The sequence below is a fragment of the Macaca mulatta genome, chromosome 12 (genome assembly GCF_049350105.2).
Source record: "Macaca mulatta isolate MMU2019108-1 chromosome 12, T2T-MMU8v2.0, whole genome shotgun sequence".
NCBI lineage: Eukaryota > Metazoa > Chordata > Mammalia > Primates > Cercopithecidae > Macaca > Macaca mulatta.
The window spans coordinates 73,487,051-73,500,423 of NC_133417.1; the positions used below are offsets into that span (position 1 = coordinate 73,487,051).

General features: G+C 36.6%; 2 protein-coding genes across 2 annotated transcripts in view; both read left to right on the forward strand.

Moving 5' to 3' along the window:
- Window positions 1-13,373, forward strand: part of CERS6 (ceramide synthase 6) — a 312,767-nt gene that overhangs the window by 96,651 nt on the left and 202,743 nt on the right. The window contains 1 exon segment of the mRNA NM_001266123.2: window positions 7,964-8,094. Within this exon segment, the coding sequence (NP_001253052.1) occupies window positions 7,964-8,094 (131 nt within the window).
- The window catches only part of NOSTRIN (nitric oxide synthase trafficking), a 312,960-nt gene that overhangs the window by 7,046 nt on the left and 292,541 nt on the right, over window positions 1-13,373 (forward strand). The window lies entirely within an intron of this gene.

Consider the following 13,373-nt stretch of genomic DNA (forward strand, 5'->3'; position numbering starts at 1 on the left):
GAATGTGAGCTGGTAGAGTTCAGAGAAAAGTACCAAATCCATCACAGGAAAAAAGTCAAAATTGGGAAGAAGGCAGGAAACACTAGTCACTGCAGGAAACTCAGCAAAGACTATGGAAGATAGAAAGAATAAAACTGAATTAAATGAAACAAACCAAAAAGAGCTAAAAAATGGACATATAGGCAAATAGATCGAGCATTTCTGTAATAGGAATCCCTTAAGGAAAAGCAAAATAAGACAATGAATTAAAACAACTTCTGAGATATAATTCAAGATTTTTTCCTGAAATAAATGGAGGTTTATTTTAATATGTTAACAAGAATGTAGTGAAAATGGACCCAGAAAGTTCAACACTAAGACTTACATTATTAAAGTAGCTGGACTTGATAAGTAAAGAAATACTTCACTGAGCAGCTGGGTAAAAAATCAGATCTCTTTTTTTAGGGAAAATGTTATGTGATTGTAGGCTTTTCTCTAGTAACATTTTCAATATTCCCAAGGAAAATGTGAACTAAGAATTTTATATCTAGCCAAATTGTTTTTACTCTGTAAAGGTTATAGACATCATGTTAGACATCTTTGAACATGAAAAAATTTAGAGATATTATTACATGAGTCTTTCTTGAAGAGACTTTATTAAATCATTAATTTTAGCTGACCAAGAGATCACTGGGAATGTTTGTAAGTTTTGAATATATTTAAACTGTAGTACTAAAAAAGAAGTATGAGGAATGGTGACAGACAGAATGTTAATGTTCTAGGTTCTCACAGTGTAGAAATGATACAGCAGTAACTGAGTAGAGGGGAAGAAGGTGGGAGGCAGAATCAGTTCACGGATTGCATGATCTCTAAGAGTTGGGAGTCAAAGCATATCAGTTAAAGCTGGCAAATCATTAGAAGTATATGCATATTTAATAGTACAAGAGTAAACGCTAAGAAAGATAATATTATTGACTATTGTAGTATTGGGTGGTGGAGGAGAAGGAAATAAGGCTACTTTAATAAGGTGGAGGAAATAAGGTTACTTTAAATATTGCTTGTTTGACTTATTAGAGATGGAAAAGAGAGTCGTATGGATAACCATCAGAACAGAAATTACTCCCAAAAGGAAAAAAAAAAAAGCCATATAGTAAAATATTTTTTAAAACCATCAAAATGGAAAATAGAACATAATTAAAGTAGAGAGCTATAAACAAACTTATAATCATATTAACACATAAATGGACTTAATTTATATAATAAAAACTAATTCAGGCTTTGGTTATTGGTGTGGGTCGAATTATTTTCCTCCCCAAAATGTATACATTGAAATCTTGACCCCTAGTACCTCATAATGTAACCTTATTTGGAGATAGGATCTTTACAAAGGTAAATTAGTTAAAGTGGGATTATTATGGTGGGTCCTAATCCAATATGCCGGCTGTCCTTATACAAAGGGGACAGCTGGACACAGAGATAGGCATGAGGGAAGATGCTGTGAAGAAACACAGGGAAAAGACAGCCATCTACAAGCCAAGGAGAGAGGCCTGCTACAGATTTTTCCCTCACATCCTTCAGAAGGAGCAAACGATTCAACACCTTCATCTGGGACTTAACAGCCTCCGGAACCAGGAGGCTATACACTTCTGTTGTTTAGGGAGCTTTGTTAACAGCAGCCGTAGAAAGACAATGCAGTCAGGAAAAAAAAGTATATATGTGAGGGGCACCTTAAGACAAAGTAGTAACAAATGTTGAAAAGAAGAGCATAGGTGAGGGTATCCAGGCACATATAAATAACAAAGTAGGATTTCTAAAAGCATTCAACGAAAGGGAGAATTGGTGTTTTATTGTCAGAGGTTACAATTCATGGTGAAGATCAAATAGTTATGAATCATATATGTATTAAATATTAGTGTGTCTATATATTCATAAAAAAGAATTGAAGAAAAGATAGAAACACAACAGAAAGAAATTCTGATTTACCTCTGAGGCATGATAGAGTCAGTGAGAAAATATAAAATAGAATGTAGAAATTCTAAGGAACATAATTAGGAAGATCTAAGGGGGTACATTTACAATCCTATATTCTGAATGTAGAGACTGTACTTTCTGTTCAAGTAGCTATTAAATACTTATAAAATTGATGCTGTGTTATGTTTAAAAAAACTATGATTTTAAAAAATTAGGCATGATTTAATACTAGAAATTAGAAAACAGAAAAATCAGAAAAGAAAACCTCTTCATCCTAAAAATTTATAAATACTGTCTTATTAACTCTTGGGTAAAATTGAAATTTCAGAATATTTAGAAAACATTGGTAATGAAAGCACTATCTTTATGTGCTATGCTGCAGCAGTGCTCATTGAAAACTCATACAGATATCAAAAAAATAGCCACTTGGTTAAACATTAGAACAAGAACAACAAAATGAATGGAGATAAGCAGAAGGAAGAAAGTAATAATGATAACACTAAAATCAATGAGTTGGCAAAACTATAGAATTAAAAAAAAAATCCCCAAATCCTTTATTTATTTTTGTTTTACCAAAAGGCCGCTAACTCGACTAAGAAAAAAAGCAAGCACAAATAATGTTAAGGTCGATAACCACAGAAACAGGAGAATTAAGAGAGTGGGGCAAATGTAATAGAAAAACTTGAATACAAAATTTATTCTAGCAATATAATTTACTCTGTCTCTGTGTGTGTGTGCGCATGCGTGTGTGTGTGTGTGTGTGTGTGTGTATGTAAAGATCAAATTAAAGGAACTAAACTACAAAAAAGTACCAGGCTCAGATGCTCTCACAAAAGATTTTGTTTTTCATTAACCCAAACCATTTATTGAACATGTAGGTATATTTTATTTCCTTTGCTCAGGTGATTAGCATTTTAAAGATGTGAAGGCCTAAACTCATACCTATAATATCAAAAATTATATGTCCTCTGTCTCCTTGTTTATTGTGAATATTTAAGATGTGCAATATAATGTTTCAGTATACTTACACATGGTGACATGGTTACTGTAGTCAAGCGAATCAATACGTCCATCTCACAGAAAATTCTAACATACCCTTAACAGGAGATAATTCTCTTAAACTGTATCATAGAAAATTAAGAAAGCCATCCAGCTCTCTTTTAATATAACAGTAAGACATTAACATCAATGCCTGACAAAAATTTCACTAAAAAACAAAAGCAAGACTAGAGACCAAATTTTATTGTTAATATTGATAAGGAAATCCTAAATAAAAAATTAGTGAACTGAACCTAGTAACACATTAAAAGAATTATTTATAATTTGATATAAAAATCTATATAATTCATTTTATGAGTAAATCTAACGAGAAAAATACATCACACTCCATGGATGCTGAAACCTGACATCTTTTTGATTAAAATAAATTGTTTAAGTGGGGATAGGTGGTTTCTGCTACATGACAAATATATTTGTATCATAGTCCCAAACCTGGCCCCTTATTTTCTATATCTATATTTCTATATTGTGCCAAATTTTACATTGAACTAGCAAGTAAGAGAAAGAAAATAAAGTCATAAAAATTGGAAAGTAGTTGACAAAACTATGGCTATTGTGAAGAATTATTCATACATAAAGAAGTATTTATTGAGTCTTGTTATAATCTTGCTCTCTATATATATATAAAAGCAAACAATAAGCATTAAAAGATCTAAGAGGTTGGGCATGGTGGTTCACACCTGTAATCTCAGCACTTTCGGAGACTGAGGTGGGAAGACTGCTTGAGCCGAGGAGTTTGAGACCAGCCCGGGCAACATGGTGAAACCTTGTCTCTACAAAAAATAAACATAAAAATAGGTGTGTTGGTGCACACCTGTAGTTCCAGCTACCTGGAAGGCTAAGGTGGGAGGATCACCTGAGCATGGGGATATCCTGGCTGCAGTGAGCCGTGATGGCGCCACTGCACCCCAACCTGGGCAAGAGTTAGACCCTATCTCAAAAAATAAAATAAATAATAAAAGATTAAGAAAGTACCTTATTCTCAGTAGAAACCTAAAAGAATAATATAGCTAGGAATAAGCATAGCAAGGTATGTGCAAGACCTGAATGAGGAAAATTTTCAAACACTCTTGAAGGACACAAAAGACAAATAAAGATGTGAATTCACCCTATATTATGATCTTATTGAAATAGTATGATCTTATTGAAAGTACTAACAGGGTTCCTTGTGTGACCATTTGTTTATTTTGAAAATAGATAAGCTAATTCTGAAATTCACATAGAAAATGTATAAAGATTTCTGAGAAAAGTAACTGTGTAGTACTGGTACTGGCACATGAATAAATAGACCAGTGGAAGAAAAGATTTGGATTTTTGATGGGGGAAAAGATGAATGGTATATAAGTAGCCATCTGGAAACAAACAAAGTTAGATTCATTCCTCATACTGAATACCAATATGTATTCCAAATGTACTAAAGATTTGAATAGAAAAATCAAAACCCTACATTTATTGAAAGGAAACCTGGGAGAATCTTTTGAACGTGGGGAATGAAGGAGGCTTTGCTAATTATGACTCCAAATGTAAAAACTATAACAGAAAAGACTGATAAATTCAAATATATTTTTATCAAATTTCTGGAAGTAAAACAAGCAAAAAACATCATAAGCAAATTCTAAAATGCAAATGACATACTGGAAAAAGTATGCAGCTTCTGGTACAGAGAAGGGTTTAATCACCCTAACAAATGAAGATGCCTTACAAATCAACAAGGAGAATACCAAGGAATCATGAAAAAATAGGCAATAGACATGAATATGCTCTTCATAAAAAATAGAAATACAGTCGATTTTTGAAACGCATGATAAAATGCTTCTCTCATAAAAAGGAAACTGAAACTGAGATCCTGTTTTATGTATTAGACTGGAAACAATGAATATGTCTGATATCATAGTCTATCGAAGAGGCTTTGGAAAATGGGCACTCTTGCTTGTGAGAGTATAAATTGGTAAAATCACTAGTGAGAATAACTTTTCAATTTCAAAATTAATTACGAATGCATAGACCCCTTTGATCTACAACTTTCACTTTCAGGAACTTATCTCAGAGAGAAACATGTATAAAATGGCCCAGGTAAGGTTATTTATTGTAGCATTGTCTGTAGAACAAGCTCAGAAGCTACTAAATGTCCATTAATAGTAGAATGGATAAGTAAATTATGGTATATCTCTACAGTTCTACAAAAGAGTGAGAGTGTTCTATACATAGTGAAAAGGAACTATTTCAATATACGTTGTAAGGTAAAAAACCCAAAGCCCAGAAAAATGTCTGTAGTATGCAACTATTTTTGTGACAAGGGGAGATATAATAATATATATTCAAGTTTGCTTATATTTGCATAAATATTGGAAAGAAACTGATTTAGTCCGGGCGCCGTGGCTCACTCCTGTAATCCCTGCACTTTGGGAGGCCGAGGTGGGCGGGTCACAAGGTCATGAGATCGAGACCATCCTGGCTAAGGTGGTGAAACCCCGGCTCTACTAAAATACAAAAAATTAGCAGGGCGTGGTGGCGGGTGCCTGTGGTCCAGCTACTTGGGAGGCTGAGGCAGGAGAATGGCGTGAACCCAGGAGGCGGAGCTTACAGTGAGCTGAGATCGTACCACTGCAGTCCAGCCTGGGCAACAGAGCAAGACTGTGTCTCAAAAAGCAAAAAGAAACTGATTTAATAATAACTGTGGTTATCTGACAAGAAGGGGAGAATAGGAATTGAAAGAGAACAAAGTTGGAAGGTGAAACTTTGGATAATTTTACATTTTTGCACCATATGAATTTTTTCTTTATTAATAAACTTAGAAAATAAATTGAAATTAAAAATGAATTCCATTAGGATAATGATGTAGCCAAGGTATATTGTAGGCAATGATTTTTCTTCTTTCCGTGTTTTTGATTAAGAGAGACATCAAAGGTGAGTGTAGATGGTGTCATTACTACTACTAAAAAAACCAAAAAAACAAAAAACCAAAAATCCTCAAAATACATACTTAACCGAAAGTTGGCAAATAACATTTATAGGCACAAGGTCAGCACATTTTGTACCCTAAAGCGATTTTGACTATGTTTTCTGGGTGTGTGTCTGTTCTAGTCAGTTCTGATTGCTATAACAGAATACCATCAACTGAGTGGCTTAAACAACAAATATTTATTTCTCACAGTTCTGGAGACTAGAAGTCTGAGATCAGCATGCAGATGTGGCTGAGCCCTTGGTGAAAGTCCTCTTCCTGGTTGGCACATGGCCATCTTCTCTTGTATCCTCACATTGAACAGATTGAGAGAGAGAGCATGCAAGCATGGGCAAGCTCTCTAGTGTCTCTTCTAATAACTTCTAATCTAATCCAAGAGCTCCCCCCTCATGATCTCATCACCTCTCAAAGGCTCCACCTTCTAATACCATCACAATGGGCACGGGGTTTCAACATACAATATTTGGGGAGGCACAGGCATTCCCTCCATGGCACTGACCCCTAGAGCTGCTTGAGCTGCTTTTAGAAAGGTGTTGTGTCTATATGTATATATGTTTCACCCTTATAACTTGAACGCTGGCCAGTGTGCCTTCTCCTTACCCCTTTTTTGGTTATTTTTCCCCATCACTTGCATTAAAGCGTTAGTATCAAATCAAAGAAAGATTAAATAAACATAGTTAATATTAAGCAAAGATATAATAAAGGAATGGAGCTCACATGGCTTGGTATTGTTGTGTAGTATGTCACCCTCATGTGATTGTTGGCTAGACATTCTCCAACACATTGAAGAGAGGGGAGGGATAGTGTATTAGTCCATTTTCACACTGCTGAGAAAGACATACCTGAGAGTGGACAATTTACAACAAGAAGGAAATGGACTTACAGTTCCACGTGGCTGGCGAGACTTCACAATCATAGTGGGAGGTGAAAGGCACATCCCATATGGTGGCAGACAAAAGAGAACTTGTGCAGGGAAATTCCACTTTTTAAAACCATCAGATCTTATGAGACTTATTCACAATCACAAGAACAGCACAGGAAAGACCTGCCCCCATGATTCAGTACCTCCCCCGCTGGGTCCCGTGGGAATTCAAGATGAGATTTGGGTGGGGACATAGCCAAACCATATCAGATGGGAAAGAGGAAAATTAACATTTGCTGAGTTTTACATACAGTTTCATATTTGGTTCTTGTTGCAATATAATTTAGGTTGGTAAACAACCTTTTCTTTTTTACAGATGAGGAAACTGAGGCTCAAAGAGGTCAGTGGAGTGAGGAATTGAACAAGTGCCTATCATTTCAGAGCCATCTCTTGCCACTTCACCAAGTTTACTTTTTTCAACTAATGCATAGTCTTAGTAAAAGACTTGATGTGGGATACAGTTACAAAGGGATGACCAAGAAAATGAATAGAGAGGAATGTGTCAAAAATGGGAACAAAGGGTATGAGAAGGGGAAGAAAGATAAACTGTGTTTGGTAGAAATGGTACCTTAGGCTTAAGTGAGGCATTTTGGGATTTTTTTCCATGCTTTTTGTCTCTACTACATTATCTTGATATGTGATCATTGAGTATAGCATTTTTGTTGTTGTTGTTGAGAAAGTGAGATATTTGAATGATACCTCTTTACAAAGTTACCTTCAATGGACTCCCTTCCTTTGAAGGCTGATGGGGTTGACTCAGCTAGTTGGATGTTCCATTGAGTCTTTGTTGCCCTTCGGGAAGCACATTGCTGATGAGGAGAACTGCAAGCATTAGAGCAAGATTCATGTTTTAAATGTTGTTTCATGAGTAACTACTTTTGTCCTAGTGGTTATTTTTGTTCATGCTGCTAGTGGAAGGCCTCGGTCCTCAGTGGTAAATAGAAATCTCAGTAGCAGATAGTAAACAATAGGGGGAAGAAAAAACCCCTCAGATATAGACAAGGGCAGACCTGTTTATGGTGAAAATGAAAATGGATTGAAAATTATTTTTCTGGTACCTTGTTTCCTAGCATCCTGATGAAAAGAGATTGGAAGGCCTCTCCAAGCAACTGGACTGGGATGTTCGAAGCATTCAGCGCTGGTTTCGACAGAGACGCAATCAGGAGAAGCCAAGCACGCTGACGAGGTTCTGTGAGAGCATGTAAGCTGCTGTTTCTCTTTTTGAAGGAAAAGACCTAAGTACTCATGCCAACCCTGAGGTGAAAAATACAGATCTGTGCAGGCTTCAGCAGCCCTTAAAAAGCTGCAGTCAGGTGGGAAAATAGTTCAGGAAAAACACAGGAAGCAGTAGTTGGTAAGAATTTGTGATTTCCACTTTGGATACAGTAAATAAAGTTCACTTCTTAATGGAATTTCTACAAAGTAAGCATATTATAAAAGGGTCTACAATGGTCTTTTCAATCAGTCATCTTTGAAATATAGCATTAAAAATCATTAGTTTTATAGATGTGGATAGTTTGAATTTTCATAAAGGCAACTTAGGTTCTTCCTACTAATAAAAACTGAGATATTAGGATATATTATCAGAGGGCCATGGCAATCTTCTGTATTCCTGGAGATTTAAGAAATGGCTATATTATATTTCTGGGTGAGTTTAATGAAGCATTGCTTGAAAGTGGGGGATGGAATGGAAGTCTCTTCCATCTCTGAAATGTGAACTTTATATAGTGTATAAATTATATATCAATAAAGCTGTTAAAAATATTAAAAGACCCACAGAGAGCTCTTCCAGCACAGTGATATTTTGAAGTGGTGATACTTCATGCACTTACCTATAGGAAAAAAAGAAAAATACATTGAAATATTGAGAACATCCCCAACAAAGGGAAGAGCTGCCCAGAGAGTCATTACCCTATGTGGTCTTCCATCTTTTGGGTGTTACTGTTCCTGTGTCTTCTAATAGTTTCTCCATTTCTTCTTTCGGGAGCTTTTTCCTGACACCTGGTCATTTAAACAATAGTGCTTTCAGCGTAGCTCTCTTAGTTGCGGCCCTTTCTGTTTGGGGTTGAAGTTGCATTTTCAGCTTTGGCTTTCAATTATGTCAAAAAAGTATTTCAGTAATTGTATCCTTAGAGGGAAACCTAATGTTGTAGGAGAAATGAATGGAAGGCAGAAAAATATCACAAATTCCTAGGGATGAGGAAATATGGAGAACATGAACAGGGTCTTTCGGAGGTGAGAATATTTATAAAGTCAGGAAAAACAACCTGGTAGATACAATCAGCAAAGCCCTCTCAGTAAATGAACTTACTTAGTGGCAGTCTATGAGAGAAGGATTTATGTATCTGGGCTCCTGGTCAAAAGCCAAAATTGCTTCCCAGCTTGGCCCTGCCATATATCCAAAGGGCCTGGGCTCCGTCTTTGAGCCACAAGTCCGAGTAAGGGTGAAGCTGGGTCTCAGCACATGTCTGCGTGCTGGACATCATGTGCCATCTTTCCCTCCTCTGACTAACTTCTTTGGTACTTTGGTGCCAGCCCCTACTATGCTGAGTCTACACCAGTTTCTCTCAAATACCACTGTATTTGAGATTTTAAGATAAGCATCAGTCACCTGAGGATCATGTTAAAATGCAGAATCTGATTTACTTGGTCTGGGATGGCAGCATTTTTAACAAGTTTCCACGGGATGCTGGTGCCATTGGTCTAGAGATCACACTTTGTGTAGCAAGTACTAACTCTAGACCAGTGTCTATGTCTTCTCCATGAATTCCACAGGTCATTATGTGCATACCACAATAAATAAGACAGTCATAGTTATAATCAATTAAAAATGCTTCTAAATGATTGCTAGTGGTATGGTAATATGGAGGCACCATGATGGGGAAGAGATGGTGCATAAAATAACATCATTTCTTCCATCAAGAAACTTGTAATAGTGTTGTGGAAGTAAGACATAATATCTTAGTATGTGTAGGTCGAAGATAGATATTAGAAAATAAGCAGATATGGGGCCAGGTGCAGTGGCTCATGCCTGTAATCCCAGCACTTTGGGAGGCCAAGGCGGGCGGATTACGAGGTCAGGAGATCGAGACCATCCTGGCTAACATGGTGAAACCCCGTCTCTACTAAAAATACAAAAAGTTAGCCAGACGTGGTGGTGGGCGCCTGTAGTCTCAGCTACTCGGGAGGCTGAGGCAGGAGAATGGCGTAAACCTGGGAGGCGGAGTTTGCAGTGAGCTGAGATTGCACCACTGCACTCCTGCCTGGGCAACAGAGCGAGACTCCATCTCAAAAAAAAAATAAATAACCAGATATGTGTGTTGTAGGATTGATATGGATAGTCAGTAAAGATTAAAGGGAAAAGATCAACTGTAGGTTGGGGTACACGGGGGGTTTGCTGGGATTAGAACTGGGTCAGTGTCAGTGGCCTTTCATCTTTCTGTTGTATGATATAGTATTGATGAAGTTTTGTTTTGAAACTCTCTTCTTCCTTGGTTTGTGAGTTGCCACTAGATTCTCTTGCCTTTCCAAGGTCTTTTGTTTGCATCATTTATTCTGTGTTTGCTCTGTGGTCTTTAATGTGTTAATGACACTCCAGATTTAGTCTTCAATCTCATATTTTCCTTACCCTACCTTCCATTCTATGTGTTAAAATCATTTCCTCTCACCAGCTTCTTCCAAAGCCATGTGTACAGTGCAGATGTTTCTTCTAAGGCATCATTCTGCCAGCTCCAGCTAGCAATTCTAATTTGCTTCCACTCCTGACTTTACTTTTCCTATTGTTTTTATGCTTCCGTTTTGTCATAGGCTGGAAACTGAAGTCGATCAGCCGCTGAGTTCTATTAATTCTTTGTAAATTCACCATTATAGCCCAAAATGCTTTCATATGTCTCCTTATTTTTTTTTTATCTTGCATACACATAGACATTTTGTTTGCTACCAAAAAATCCCAAATTATTTTTCTGAAATACTACTATCCCTATGTTCTTATGCTTTAAAACTTTGATGATTTTAAGACAACTATAGAATAAATATTAGGTCCCTGAGCCTGATAACTAGAGTCTATCTTTTGCTTGTTTAATGTCCATCACCCAAATGACATCTTCCTTCTAGAGGGTTGTGTTTTCACTGTCTGTGCCTTTTTCCTTCCTGCTTTGTATATGGTGTTTCAGGCCAGGAACTTCCTCTGCCTCACCTACTTATCCCCTCACCATTCTTCAAATCCCAGGCCCTCTGTGAAGGGTGGCCTGACTATTGGGACTGGAGTGAGCACAGTTTCCCCTACATCCTTAGAGTACTAGGAATTTAACCCTGAATCACATACTGCCTTATATGGTTACTTAACTTGTTTAACTATTTCAGTTCCAGTTCTGTGTTGCTTGAAGACCACAGGGTCACATCTTGTTCTTTCATTCCTCTCAGTCTTTACCCTAACAGACAGACTCTGCCAAATAAATAATTTGTTATGACTGTGTGTTAAAATGGCATTGTTTTGGAAAGAGTTGCTGACCTCATTTGTCACTTTGCTCCTATAAATGAGTGCCTAATATATACTGCCTTAGCATAAAATTTGTCTAGGAAAATTACCTGACTATGGAAAGCTCCATGACAATTTTAAAGGCAGAAATTCAGAGGAAAGAATGGAATGGCAAAGGAGAACATTTAGAGAACACCATGAGGGATAAAGTAGAATTATAGTGGTCTCTGTATGCAAATGTGTGTGTCATACTTACTTACCTATATAAAAAAAGATCTAGAATAGTTGTTCTTAACTAAGGATGCATTTCACAATCACCTAGTGATGTTTTCAAAATACACGTGCCCGAGCCCCATCCCAGGGTGTCAGGATGATGACTCAGGTACAGTCTGAACATGTATATCATGGAAAAAAATACCCCAAGTGCTTATAACACACATCCCTGGTTAAGAAGAAAGATAATTGCTGCTCAGAAATACTAAAAATCAAATGGGAAAACAAGAGAACACAAATTTGGAGCTTGTCACCTGAGGGTCAAAATGTAAAGAATCTATAATTTTTCTGTTATATAAGTTTCTATTTTCCAAAATACAGAATTCCGTCAGGATAATTGTATTTCATCTTTCAGCAGTGTGGAATAGCACCAACATGCAAGCCAAACTGTGCTTGTAAGCATATGCAGGCATGTCCAATTTCTGGCACATCCATTACATGTAGATGGACTGAGTAGAAGCTGTTTTGCGCGTAAAATGCTAATACATTGACGTGATTTTTTTTTCTCTTGCTTTATGTCAGTCATTCACAGTCATGTTAGTTTTGACAAATACTTCTTGCAAAAGCGTTGAAATTCTTATTGGCAACTTAAATAGAGCATTTCAAGAGAGAGTGAAGAATTTATAAAAATGAGATGTCATTTGAGACGTTTTAGAAGCAACTGGTTCCTAATGGAAGCAGGTGCCGGTTGGGATTATGCCTTTGGACTGGTGAAGCTGTATCATCCTTCTCTGACAATTGCATCCAAGTGGGTTTTTATCACTCAGGATAATATAAAATAAATAATGTATTAAAATATTTGCTGGATATAACAGGAAGAAGCGGAGATAAGATATCAGAATAAATGGCATTCCTTTCATTTGGACCCTACCTGTGCTCATCATTTTTGAGTATCGTGCAGTACATTTCATAGCACAGGTCTAGGAGGACATATAATATAGGGCTTTTATTTAAACAGTCTCAAAGATTGGAAAGATGAATCTCCCATATGTAATCTGAAAATCTATGGCAAGGAATATTCACACTAATACTCAGCGATTTGAATTGGAGCTTACTCCATATGCTGCTGAAGTTACGGAGTTTGTTGAGTAAGGTGACAGCTCAAGATTCCCTTTTCTTTAGGAATTCCATTTTAGAATTGATACTGATTAAAACTATCCCCCAATCCTTCCATATTTGTATGTTTCTGTATAGTGGCAGCAGACTCATCAAAACCTGGGATCCTTTCGAAATTGTGACTATTCCTGCAAAGAAGCCCTGTGATTTTTCTTAGTTTGTGATTCCATTGAACGTGAGCTAATTCATCATTGAAAAATGAATGGGTTAACCAATTGCCTACATGCTTCTAACTTGGTCACCTTGAATCTAAATAGCAGTTTTTACAGCTGTTTATAAATTATCAGTGCTATCTTGTGACCTTCATAGAAAGTGGAGCCTAATAATTGATGACAGGGGAAGGGAAGTGAGGTCGTATCGGAAACAAGTAGTTGAGTCTCTCATATTCCTTTATTTCAGATCAGTCTTTTATCTGAGGAAATAGTATGGGGAATATATTCAACATGTTTTCATAAACAGCCACCTACTTGCAAAAAAATAGAAATAAAACCCTGAATATTTTTAAACCATTTCCATATCTTTCATACTCTGGCAATGGACAAAGTTTTGCCAGAGAGAAAATTCAATTTTGATTATTTTCTCTCTTAGACCATGACAGGAGCGTCAATTACAAA